A 13015-nucleotide genomic window follows, 5' to 3' on the forward strand; every position below is an offset into this window, starting at 1 on the left:
TTGTTTTTTTAATGATCTTTTTTGTGTTTTACATAGCACATCACAATAAGAGAGATAAAGTTGTGGAACAAACTTTATTCAATTTATCATGTCATAAACCATTAGAGAAAACTGCATTCGTCTCTAAATCCCTCTTCCTAAACTCCCAGCAAATGTTCATTTAACCTCGGGTACTAAATCGTGGCTGAAATCTTTTGTTGGCCGTTACTCAGTAACAAAGTATTCCTGGACCTATGTTTATATGAACTTTTTTCATTATTTTTTATAGTAAAGTTACATAAATTTTAGTACAGTTAAAAGTTTTTGTCTAATCACTAATGATTATTAAATTTGTCTAAAACCAATTCTATTCAATATACAGCTAAAGCCAATAGATGCAAGAATTCAATAAAAAATATCTGGGCGAAATGAAATAATAAATAGTTAATCAAAACTAAATGTCTTGGTTTATACACAGGGATAACACCCTGATATTGAGACTATCAAGTTAAAAGTGTGGCAAATAAAGTATCTTGAGTTTTTTGCTATATACATGTTAAGACATTTTGTGATCTGGGTACCTTAAAATTTTTGTTTTGCTCACAGATCTTTTAGCATCAGTTTTTATAGAGTTACCCCTCAAAGAATATAAATAAATTGCTAATTTTACAAAACAGAGCTACAAGATTTACGCTTGAGGTAGAGTGGTGACATTATCTGACATGTATATTAATGTTTGTATAAATTATAAAGCACCTTACTATCAACAATTACTGAGGTGTTCCTTCATAAGTACAAATTCTGCAAATTGAGATACATAATTCAACGAGGTTGAACTGTCTGAAACTTTCACATTCAAGTATTTAGCAGTGTAGATGACGAACTAAATTCTACATTGAAATGTTAACTGAGTGACATGTACTATTATTGTGGAATAACAGCAAGCTGTCTTCTCTTCAAGGACTGAAGCCAGCTGTTTTTCTTACTGTATTTGTAAATATTATTATTGTATGCACGAATAAAAATTATATTTACTGTTTAAATCTAATAGAGTTGTATATTATTTTGCTTTTGCATAGAGACAAAAATATCCTTTTCAGCACAGTCTGAAGGAAGATAGGTTGTCATCTCAAAATGTCAAACTGAAGATGCATTATTAGATGTTTGATTCACACAACATTGATGAGGTAACAACCCTCAATGTTGATATAATCGTAACTTTTTGAAACATTTTAAAAAGTCCATAATCTTGAAACCTTACAAGACAAAAATTGTTGTAACTGAATACACTTATTTGAAAAAAGTGTGCTTAATTTATATACAATATTAATCCAAAATTATGTTTTTAAACATATTTACTTGTAACTGTTGTATACTTGTATAATTTTAAACACTAAACATCTTGAAACATTTCAAGTTATCGGAAAATAAACCTGATTGATATTACAATAAGGAGTATTTAGAAAAATTGCAAGTACTTGCCACTTTAGGCCTCTAGTTTGCACCATTCTTTTTGCTTCTTAAGATCTTCAAAAAGAGATGTCACTTGATAGGGTTTCTTATTAAATAATTTTGATTTACCCCCAAACTACCCAATTCCCAGGGGAGTGATTGAAATTATATCATTCATAAAGAGTCCTTGGTTATTTCTGGAAATAAATTGAATCATTCTGGAATTAAATAAGAACAATTTTTGGTTGTAGCCATCTGAAGGCCTAAAAAAATAAAAAAATGTCATTCCAAAAGGATTGGTAAGCATTTGAAGCACAATCATGCCTTTCACCCCTTCCAAAAACGGTTAAAGGTAAGAATGTACTTTTTACTGGAGGTAATGGAACAAAAGATTATTCTTTAAAACCTTGTATTAAAAACCATCACATTCTTACTATTTCATTAAATTATATAATTTCCTTCTGTCATATGTCACTACAAAATATCTCACTCGCTGAGTCAATCATGTACATACTGTACTTTGCAAAATCACATTTTTGCCCTTAGCCATTTTTGTTGTGCACTGCATACATTTTCTTCTTTATACGTCTGTAATTTCTCATGGATTGATAACAAAATTTCACTTTTCCAACAGGAAGGTTATCTCAAAAGATTCCACCACCTTAATTATTGTATTTATTAATCAATTCTAAGGTCCAATTTACAAAAATTTACAATGATGGTACCCTTTATACAGTGTAGCTTCCATTAATTATTATTTGGAGCTACTTCTTGCTTGAAGTGCTCTTGTTGACTGGATTCATGTTTAAAATAAGAATTTACACTGACATTTGTTACAAGTCACTGGCTGCAAGAGCTCTCCTACTTGCCAAATTTGCTTTAACAATAACAGAATAAAACCCTTATGTGATGTGATAGAATACAGCCAGCCACTGTTTATCGAATCCAGTTTAGTTGTCTGTTGACTAATTCAAGCTGTAGGCATAGGTGTTGATTAATTCTCTAGATTGTTATTAATAATAATATTTCTAAGAGTCAATAAATTATGACTAATAATTCTAGACATAAATATGTTTAAAATGGTCATATATTAGAATTGGTCTACATTCCAATTATATTCTAGGTCTAAATTCATAATTTAGGTATTGGTATCAGAATAAAATTTTGTTTGTACTGGACCATCCTACTTAAAACAATCTATAACAAAACAAAATTAACAATTAAACTGTATTTTTGTTGGTTTCATGTAAACTCAAGAAAATATGCAATAAATACTTGCATGTTCAAGCAACATCGTACGACTGGAGTCCTATAAATGGTTACGTCACTCATTCCAAATTTTGTATTCACATTTTATTACCTACCAAAGAGATGTATCAGAATCTAGCCAACTGACAGTAAATGATCAGAGAAAATACAAAGAAACCTTAACACTGAGAATGTAATAAAAATATTTTATTTACAACGTTCAAATAACAATAAAGGGTTGTTTCAGGCAACAACAGTTTGAATTATTTTTTCCGCTTCAAACTGCGGAGTTCTCCCTGCTGGGTGGCTGCTGAACCGAGGATCTCTCTGACCTTCTTCATCCTCTGTTCATCACTGAAACATTCATAGTTTATATAAAATAATATCACATTGTGTGAGAAGCAAAAATTTATTATATAATAATGGAATATTTAAAATGTTCATAGAAGTTAGTTAATGTTAAGGGAATTTCATTTTATTATTTGTTCTGTCTATACTTTTACTCGAATTGAACTGAAATATCTTTATTTGTGTTAGTACATAAAAAGTACATGAATGGTGTCAAGCATTTACAATAAAATAACAATTATATATTCTGAGTAAGGATTATACTATTAATTGTGTATTGAGTAATACGTTCTTACCCCCAAACAATGCAGCAAAGCAAACTCAACAGAACCCTATTTTACTTAAAATCTAATAATCTCAAAATATACTTAAAATCTCATAAACAAAGCAAAGCTATGCTTCAAACTCTTCAAAATTATATAAAGTTTGTTAACAAAGTAATCTTTTAGATAATATCTGAATTTTTTAAAACACTTTTATATATGTAGGAAGATTGTTTGAATATTTTGCACCAATGTAAGTTGTTTTCTTTTTAAAAAGTTCCAATTTATGGGATTTTGTTGCTATATTGCCCTTTAGTCTAGTATTATAACTGATTGCTTCCTAATAAAGGTAGTTTGTTAGCTTTCATTATTGATTAGTGTAGAGAATAGCTTGGTACATGTATAACTATAACCTGTCATGATACCCAAACTAGAAAATTTATATTTTACTGTATCTTTCCAATAAAGGTCTAAAATAATACGAATACACCTTTTTTGTAGTATTAGTATCCTATTTAAATTAAATTTTTATGTCGCTGCATAAATGCATAAGCCAAACATTTTCCAAAATAGTTTGAAAATTAAGGAAATAGTTTCCCAGTTGGTCATGGCCACATACCTTTGAGTCCTCTCCTTGATCTTGACGTTGGCGAGGAAGGCACGGTCACGCCGCAACTCGCGCAGTGCACCCTTCATCTCGTGCTTGTACTTGTGCAGCAGCTTCTGCTCCTCCTGCTGTTCTGCAGATATTCCTCTCTGTGACCTTCCCACCGTCCTGAAACAGAGGCTTACTGTGAGTTCACTGTCCTTTCCTCCAAGGAGAGATTACCAGAAGAAGAAAGTTTAAGATCAGAATGACAAATTGGAGAAGGCTTTGTCAAGAAAAGTTCAAATATTCACAGACATAACAAGTAAACCCACACTTAACACATGGTTGATCAAGTTTACAATTTAATTGACAATTAATCGGATTGACCATTAAGTAGGATGCAAATTGTTGAAACAAATAAAAATAACAACTATTTTTTATACTTAAGGTCAATAAAGTGATTGGTTTGGGAATATATAAAATAAAACAATAAAATCCCAAATCGCTGGGAACAATAAAAATATTTTGTTAAATCTGTTGCCGAAATAAACAAAATTTTGGTGTTCACGATTGTAAAATAATGTTTAATTAATGTAACATTGGTAGAAATTGATGTTTTAAACTTCAACTTAAACTTTCAGTACAGTATTACTATGGTGAGTTATTATGTAATAAAAACTAAATAATATATGTAAGTTTCAATTTTGTTCCTCATACGATGAAATCTGTTGTTTGTTAAACGTAGCCAAAGTGTCTTTAGGTGCTAAATCATATTTCCAATCTTGACTTTGCTTTGTTCGTAAACACGATTGTGACCAAAATTAAAAACTTTTGCTCCTAGTGACGAAAACTTCTATTTTATTACTAGGAGCAATAGAGTTTTATCTGAGTGGAATCGCACTTTGAGAGGAAGATGAAACCAAGCTAAAAGATATATTATGCGCTGCAGAACACTTTTCACACAACAAATGTTTTTTTTTTTTTTAATAATACTGAATGGTTTTCTATGTTTATAAATAAAATATAAAGTATATCCAGTAATTTACATGCTTTTTCACTAAATTTGTTTTGTGAAATAACGGAAACAAAGTTTGGTTAGTTGATTAAATAAATTTTAAAAATACTTGTGCTGTGCTTCTTCCAACTGACTCTTTTAGCATTCCATAAAGAGCGAATTATTAGGATAATAACAATGTATGGAATTAGATGTTTTTGCAGTATAGCAATATTTTTAATCTTTATAAATGTTTGTTTTTACAACTGCTAAATACAGAAATATAGAGAAGAAAAAAGCCTGAGATGTTGAAAGAGAGTAGAGCATTTGTTCTTAATCAAACAAAAAATTTGTTACTTGGTCTACTTACTCAAATTTGTCATTGAAACTGTTTCGGCATGTCTAAATTTGCAGTTTTGATATTTATTTTGTCTTTGAGATTTATTTTATAAATGATGAAGTATTACTCACACAGTGTGGAAGGAAGGCTCATACTGCCGAAGGGCTTTAGGTTTCTTTGCTGTCTTCACCACCGGAGGGAGTTGAGCAGACTGTAGCACCTCCAGGAGGGTCTGAAGTCCTTCCACTTCTTGCTTTATGATTGGAGGATACCTCTCTGCCTGCGGTGCAAAAAATTTCTTGAATTTTTATAGAAAACTTAAATTTCTATGTGAATTAACATATTCAACGAACCAATTATTAATTATCCTGCTGTCATATGATGCTGAATTGCTTCGTAATTGTAAAGTTTGAATAATATGACACCAAAATGCAAACAGGTCAACAACAATGACTAAGTACGGCGCACCCAAATCGTCAATGTTTTTCTCCACTATTAAAAATCCATGCTACCTAAAAGGTTGGCTAAATACAGTTAAAAAAAGGAATAAAACTTGTTTCCTTTCCTTATAAACTATACAAATTTTATTCTGCATGGTAAACTAATTAATTTAGTGTTAATAACGTACAGGAAAATCAGCATCCACACATATAAAAGTTTTCAAGGTAACCCCTTGATTGTCCTAACCATCACTAACAAGATCCATATGTAACAGGGACTACCTGAAGGTTATTTCTGAACAATAAAAACATGTTTTACTGTGATTGTTTGTTTACTTATTATTATTATGTCTACATTATTTATTCTCTGGTAATATAACCAATAATCCAGCACATTTGATATTCGGCATGGATTAACGGAAATTTACTGTAATTAATTTCATTGATTAAATAGTTAATTTTAATGATTATAGTTACTGATATTAGTAACTATTGAACTGTTTTAAACAGTGACAACAATATTTATTGTAGAAACCACTCAAAGTACGAATGTACCGTCATGAATAAAGCATGATTCATTTTACTTTATAAAAAGTGGAAAGGAACACATTATATTATTTAAGCTCTTAAAATAGCATTACTCTAATGCATCCTGAGAAGCATCAAATGGAGCCTCTTTAAAATACATACAGGGTGATTCATGAAGTTCTCCCCCCACTTCTACAGCACATTGTACTAGTAAAAATAATGAAAAAATGTTTATATAAACATAGGTCCGAAAACGCTTTGTTAGCGAGTTACAGCTAGCGAAAGATTTCGCCTGAATTTCCTGGGTAAAGAGTAAAATAAAGCCATACTGAACTTTTGGAAAGGTTAATTAAGTAAGAATATCGTGGATTCTTATGTATTTTTACCTGATAAAGCTAATAAAATAGGTTTCAGAACTGTACCTGTAGTAGTTTTTGAGGGATTCAGGGTTAAAATGCAAAAAATTGGGGGCACGAAACAATGTTTTTTTAAGTTTGATGTACAATAACTTTGTTAAATTGGTAATAAATACATAAAATCAACAAACATTAATTGTAGAGAATTTATTCTGAGAAAATTGAAATAATCAAAGTCTAAAATAAAACAGAAATATAAGTACCAAAAAATCGATTTTATTCAGTATAATACATTACTAGATTTTAAGCAAAATTAATCAAGTTGGGCCAACCGTACGCACCTTTTATAATAGATGTTTCGAAAATGAGGCCATCATTATCAATACATTTTGCAGCACGTTTGTGTATTGCTTTTTGTTGCGTTTCTTAATTTTTCAGGACTTCCCTGTATCTGCACAGCCGAATCCATAATACGGGCAATTAATTCATCACGAGAATTCACTTTTGTGTCTTGTATACAATGTCTTTCATCCATCCCCAGATGCAATAATCCAATGGAGATAGATCTGGTGATCTTGGTGGCCAAGGGTGAGGCCCTCCACGACCAATCCAGTGTCCAGGAAATTGATGATTTAAGTAAGCAGAAACGGCACGTGAAAAGTGGGGAGGTGCTCCGTCATGCTGGAAGTACAAATTTTGTTTGAGATGTAAAAGGAACATTCTCTAACAGCTGCGGCAACTCTTCTTGAAGGAAATGCAAATAGAACTCAGCAATTTAGGCGTCCAGGTAATATGAAAGGTCCAATCAGCCCGATTGTGCAAAAGGCCACACCAGACATTGACGCTAAATCGGTGTTGAAAGTTCTGTTCCACTACTTCATGTGGATTTTCTTCTGCCCATGAGTGTTTCATTGTGCAATTTTATTGACACCATCCCGAGTGAATTGTGCCTCATCCGTAAACAAAATACGCTTGTAGAGTTGATTATTAATATTCAAAAAGTTGCAAAACTCCAAGCGAAGCGGACCATCCCCTAGCTGTAGATGTTGAACCTTTTGTTTATGAAACGGATAAAATTTGTTTCGATTAAGTGACCTCCACACTGTTGACTGCGAAACTCCTATCCGCCTAGAAATACGTCGTGTACTTACACCTGGACTGCGATGAATAGCATTAATAACAATATCATCATCAAGTGGACAGCTCGTTCATAAATTGGTTCTAGTACTTGGTAGTGATCCTGTTTCCCGAAGAGTACGAAAAGTTCCTGAAATTGTTTTGGTATCCTGGGAATACTCTTATTAGGGTAACGTAGTTCATATTCTTCTACAGCAGCTCTAGCATTACCATTACAGTGACCCAAAATAAAAACCATATCAGCGTATTCCTCTGATGTAAATAAGTAAGGCATTTTTTTTGCTGAATAAACAATCGAATTATAACTCACAGAAAAAATTGCATTTAATAACACGATTCACAGAACCCGATCTCCTGCTGGTAGCTTGCAAAACACCACTAATACACAGTTCTAACGTAACAGTACAGAATACCATTGTTGATCAGCTGTTATTCGTGCGTTACCAACTTAGAAATTAATAAAACAAAAAACTGCATTTCGATGATTAGTAAACAATAATGGGAAAATGTTTGCTTCATTTATTTTCGAACATTTGATGTAAATTAAAAAAAAAAATATACAACGTAATAAAACATGATATTTTTATTTACAAACAAATTTATTTAACAGTTAATCTTGTTTTCTCAATTTTTCTCATCATTAAGGAACAAACATTTTGTTTTTGTTTTATTTTAACTAAATACCATACGGTATTTCTTTACAGCTAGTAATGTATTATACTGAATAAAATCGATTTTTGGTACTTATTTCTGTTTTATTTTAGACTTTGATTATATCAAATTTTCTCAGAATTAAATTCTCTACAATTAATGTTTGTTGATTTTATGTATTTATTACCAATTTAACAAAGTTATTGTACATCAAACTTAAAAAAAACATTGTTTCGTGCCCCAATTTTTTGCATTTAACCCTGAATCCCTCAAAAACTACTACAGGTACAGTTTCTGAAACCTATTTTTATTAGCTTTATCAGGTTAAAAATACATAAGAAATCCACGATATTTCTTACTTAATTAACCTTTTCCAAAAGTTCAGTATGGCTTTATTTTACTCTTTACCCAGGAATTCAGGCGAAATCTTTCGCTAGCTGTAACTCGCTAACGAAGCGTTTTCGGACCTACGTTTATATAACATTTTTTCATTATTTTTACTAGTACAATGTGATGTAGAAGTGGGGGGAGAACTTCAATGAATCACCCTGTATAACTGTAGGATTCCTTTGGTTTTGCTGTATATGTGAATGGTAAGAAATGGTACCAACCTTGATTTGCTTATAAATCTGGTGAATAGGTGCGAAGAGAACCTTTGATTGTGGATACTTCCTGTAGACTTTGACAAAACCTGCTAACAGCACTGTACTGCAATAGAGCACTTGGTTGTCCCCAACAGGTGAATCTGCTTCTTCATCCAGGTCTTGTAGGCGGAGTCTCAGGTCTTCCAACGATGTCTCTGTGGGAAAATAAAATTATATAGTAAAAATATTGTTTTTAACTTTCTAAAAATCTAATATTTAATATGGTTATGTCTAGTTTAAGAAAGAATATAATAGAGTGAATTGCTCTGGCACTAAATGCTAAGTCAATATTCTAGGAGCCAAAACACAACTTGCACTGAATAAGATGCTGCTACTTTATAGGTCTGTTTGTGGTTAGATGACGCTGATTTAACATTAATTTACATGTCTGACAGTTGGTTTCAAATGTATCAGGCCAAGAAAAATATGATCTGAGGAAAAAACTATAATATCATACTTTTAACTCTTTTGATACCCCATTTCGACCTACACCAAAACTAGTACAGCTGATAATCAGTGTAACTCTTAGAGAAAATTTCTCTGTCGCTTTCAAGAAAAATCCGGTTGTGTGCTTATACAATGGAAACTGGCTGTCAGTTCCTGGACTACAAGTCTAGCCTAGAGGGAGACAATCATGCTCTGGTTGAACAGTTCCGTCTTCTCCCATTCCATTGAGGTGATTGGCTCTGGTTGAGAATCGCCCCACCTTGATCTCCTTATCACTCCGATAGCACCACAATAAACCTGTTACGTTGAAGTGTACGAAGGTTCTGACTGTTTTACCTGATAGACCAATATATATTAGGACTGCAAGCAATTTAGTGCATGCTTGGACCTCAAAGCAAGGCCTACTATGAGTTTGAGAAAAAACCTAAAGACATAAAACCATAGCTTAACTAATATAAAATACCAACAGCTACTCACTGATTCACGCACAATTTTGAAGGCTTTGCATGTGTATGAGCATTTCTGTCTGAGTGAATTAAAATTCTGATGCCAATGTTAAGTTTGCCTTGTCATAATCCAGAAAATATGTCAAAAAGTGTATATTTATGGCCAATGCAATTTACTCCTGTGTAATGGGTTTTGGTTGGTTCAGATCAGGAAAGCAGTAGACTAATTTGTTGGTACGGCTGGACTAATGATTTAGCTCATTGATGACATTAAAATTATAGGAGGGGTGAAAACTTAAACCAGTGCTTCTCGACTTCCATCCGACTTTTCTATTGTAAGAATGTGTGAATCTATGTCAGTCCGTTCCGTGTGTGTAAAAAATTTCACTAATGATTTTGGGGAATTTTACACAGTTATGCAAAACTAGATTGCAGATATATTAAAGTAATCCAGTAAAATGAAAGCTGTTAAAAAAGTTTCATGTAGAATACTTTTTTTCTGTTTCAATAAAGGATTAATTTCATCTTGATAATAGTAGTTAAGATTTCAACTCTTTGTGACTAATTTGTGTAATTTTGGGCATTTATAAAAGTTCTCTTTGTAGCACATTGTATTTGAATTTTTTAAAATTAACTAAAACATAACGGGAACTGGACAAAGTTCTACAGTTTGAGTTTAGCATGAACTTTGAGAATTAACTTAATTTATTTGAATTCGATTGATTATTTTATTATTTTAAGAAGAGAAGAAGCTTTAATTTAATTTTTTTTATATTTAGTTTTTATTTGAAGAGCCGATTTTTTTATTGAGAAGAGAGCATTTTATTTTAGTTTGATTTGAATATAAATATTTTTGCCAAAGAAAGTTTGGAATAAAAACATTTTTTCCAAATTTGTTGGTAATACAAAGATTGAAAATTCAACAACAAAGTTTTTTAATATTGAGTTTCCCAAGTGACATTACATAAATAAAAAAAAATTACTTTGAACTCTAAATTTGATTTTAAAACACTCCGATATTTTATAGATGTAGATATAGTTGGTGTTCATTGGTTAATCATTGCTCAGGCACAACTAACTAATTAAAAAGTATTTTTATACCAACTTACAATTTTTAGTCGATTACAATTAGTTCTTGAATTTTATTCAGGGTTTTGTGGCTGATAACCTAAGTCGTTATAATTCTCTAGGAAAACACAATCTGTTGCTAGGTTTCAGTGACAGAATATTCAGGATGGTTAAGAGCAGAGGAACTAAGGTCATCTATTGTTCACATTTCATGGTACATCCTCCATGAGGAGGCTACTAATGACATCAGAGTTCATTAGCAAGGAAGTTTGAATGGGTTCACTGTTATTATTGCTCCAGGAACAAAAAAAGTTTAATGATACATTCTTAAAATTATATTAATTGCATAATTATTTCCGAACGCTACTTTAAAATATCCCTTTAGTTCATTCCTAAAACAGAAAGTTGAAAACTTGATTGAATATTACTTATTTTACAATAACTTTGTTCTAAAGCATTGTGTAAATATCATTACCGTGGACCTTCACATGTGGTAGGTGTTAAAAATTGAATTAAATTCTTACTGTATAATTAAAAACTTTATTTTAGCATATATTTTACCTTATCATTTTTTACAACATCCATAAAACAATTATCATACTCTTCAATTGACTATAAAAAATTTGCTGATTCATTATTTAAATGTTTAAAGGATTAAAAACTGCTTTTCCAACAGTTCAGTAATGCCAATTGATAAAACATCTGCCTCAAAGGATAATCTATGGACTCACTGTGATGAGCAACTGGAGGAGGACTGAGATGGTTTATTGCTGTTCGGTGAACTCTGGCACGTTTCACTGCTGACTGGATCGGAATCACTTTTGAGAGTGGAAACTTGCACACATCTGCGTAGAAATGCGACTGCCTCGGTATACACCAGCGAAGAGCTTTTAGCATCCTGCGTAACAAAGGGCAAACAATATATAAGCAGCATTTTACATTGTCACAATACTTTTTTAAAATGGAAACAAAATTATTTAAACTTCCCTCTTTCTAAAAATTTGGCATGAAGCTCTATTTAAAGTGCATGCCAAACATGGGTACATAACACTAAGTGTGGTATTACAAGATTTTACAATGCACTTGCCTTCACAGGCAGGCATATATCTCATCTACGGTTTGCTATATTCAATGTCACACAAGCACACGTGCCCAAGTCATTCAAGACTTGGCTTAAATGGTCTACAACATTCCAGGCATTTTACAGTATAGATGAGCTCTTGACATATAATTGGGAAGCCACTGAGTTGTCTGACTGATCCTGGCACTAGAATGTAATATGATTAGCAAACGTTTATGACTTACAGTATATAATCATAAAATGTATGTTTAAATGGCTGTGTCTATATTCAAAAGTAATAGTCCTGGCGGAGCAAGTGATTTTTGTGATTCAATGTACAACACAAGTTGTACCTAATACATTTCTATACTTTTAGTACTATCATCTTCAGAGTAAAACTTTTAAAAAGGGATATTGTAATTTTTGCTAAAATGAAACTTTAGGACAAATTGTTTTAAAACCTTTTTCTCATTAGTTTACTAAGAATAACAAAAACTAAATATTTTCAAAGAGAAGGTACTATATTTTTATTATCTACAACATTATTAGTAAGACATGTCAACTCACCAGTAATGGCAACTCTGGATTGTTGTTTTATAAGAAAAGTTACGTATCATCCTGATATGCTTAAAAACTGTTATTAATGAACAAAAAGTTAAGAAAATAATTTTGAATCAGATAATTTCACTAAAGTGGCCTGTTTTTCAAACATAAATAATGGCTATCTATAATGAATTATGACAAATCAAGTGATTAGTCTTCATAGAGTTACTTCTCAATACCAAACTCTACATTCTGAATTTAGTACTAACTGATGAGGAATGGGTTAATGTCAAGATAATATACCTGCAGCAGTAGGCAGCAACATAGGAGGGATACAGTTGCTGATGTTGCTGGATCAGCATGAGAAATGAGCTGACATGCTAAGCTCAGCACTGGTCGACTGACAGCCAGCAACACTTCCATTCCTTGTGGCTTCATCAGCATTAAAATGTACCACACAAGGGACTTCACCTAAAGCAAAC

General features: G+C 31.9%; 2 protein-coding genes across 3 annotated transcripts in view; one reads left to right on the forward strand and one right to left on the reverse strand.

Annotated features, from left to right (window-relative positions):
• LOC124355304 (protein grainyhead) overlaps positions 1 to 3771 on the forward strand; it is a 299632-nt gene extending 295861 nt beyond the window's left edge. For both annotated transcript variants that reach the window (XM_046806391.1, XM_046806392.1), the window contains one exon: positions 2927 to 3771. In XM_046806391.1, the coding sequence (XP_046662347.1) occupies positions 2927 to 2941 (15 nt within the window). In that variant the 3' untranslated portion in view covers positions 2942 to 3771. The remainder of the gene's footprint in view (positions 1 to 2926) is intronic.
• The window catches only part of LOC124355974 (nucleolar protein 14 homolog), a 28277-nt gene continuing 18131 nt past the window's right edge, over positions 2870 to 13015 (reverse strand). Inside the window, exons 9-15 of the mRNA XM_046807123.1 lie at positions 12837 to 13004; positions 12136 to 12197; positions 11662 to 11828; positions 8937 to 9124; positions 5345 to 5493; positions 3910 to 4065; positions 2870 to 3033 (exon numbers count right to left, since the gene is read on the reverse strand). Of these exons, the coding sequence (XP_046663079.1) occupies positions 2943 to 3033; positions 3910 to 4065; positions 5345 to 5493; positions 8937 to 9124; positions 11662 to 11828; positions 12136 to 12197; positions 12837 to 13004 (981 nt within the window). The 3' untranslated portion in view covers positions 2870 to 2942. The remainder of the gene's footprint in view (positions 3034 to 3909; positions 4066 to 5344; positions 5494 to 8936; positions 9125 to 11661; positions 11829 to 12135; positions 12198 to 12836; positions 13005 to 13015) is intronic.

The sequence above is a fragment of the Homalodisca vitripennis genome, chromosome 2 (genome assembly GCF_021130785.1).
Source record: "Homalodisca vitripennis isolate AUS2020 chromosome 2, UT_GWSS_2.1, whole genome shotgun sequence".
In the NCBI taxonomy this organism is placed as follows: domain Eukaryota; kingdom Metazoa; phylum Arthropoda; class Insecta; order Hemiptera; family Cicadellidae; genus Homalodisca; species Homalodisca vitripennis.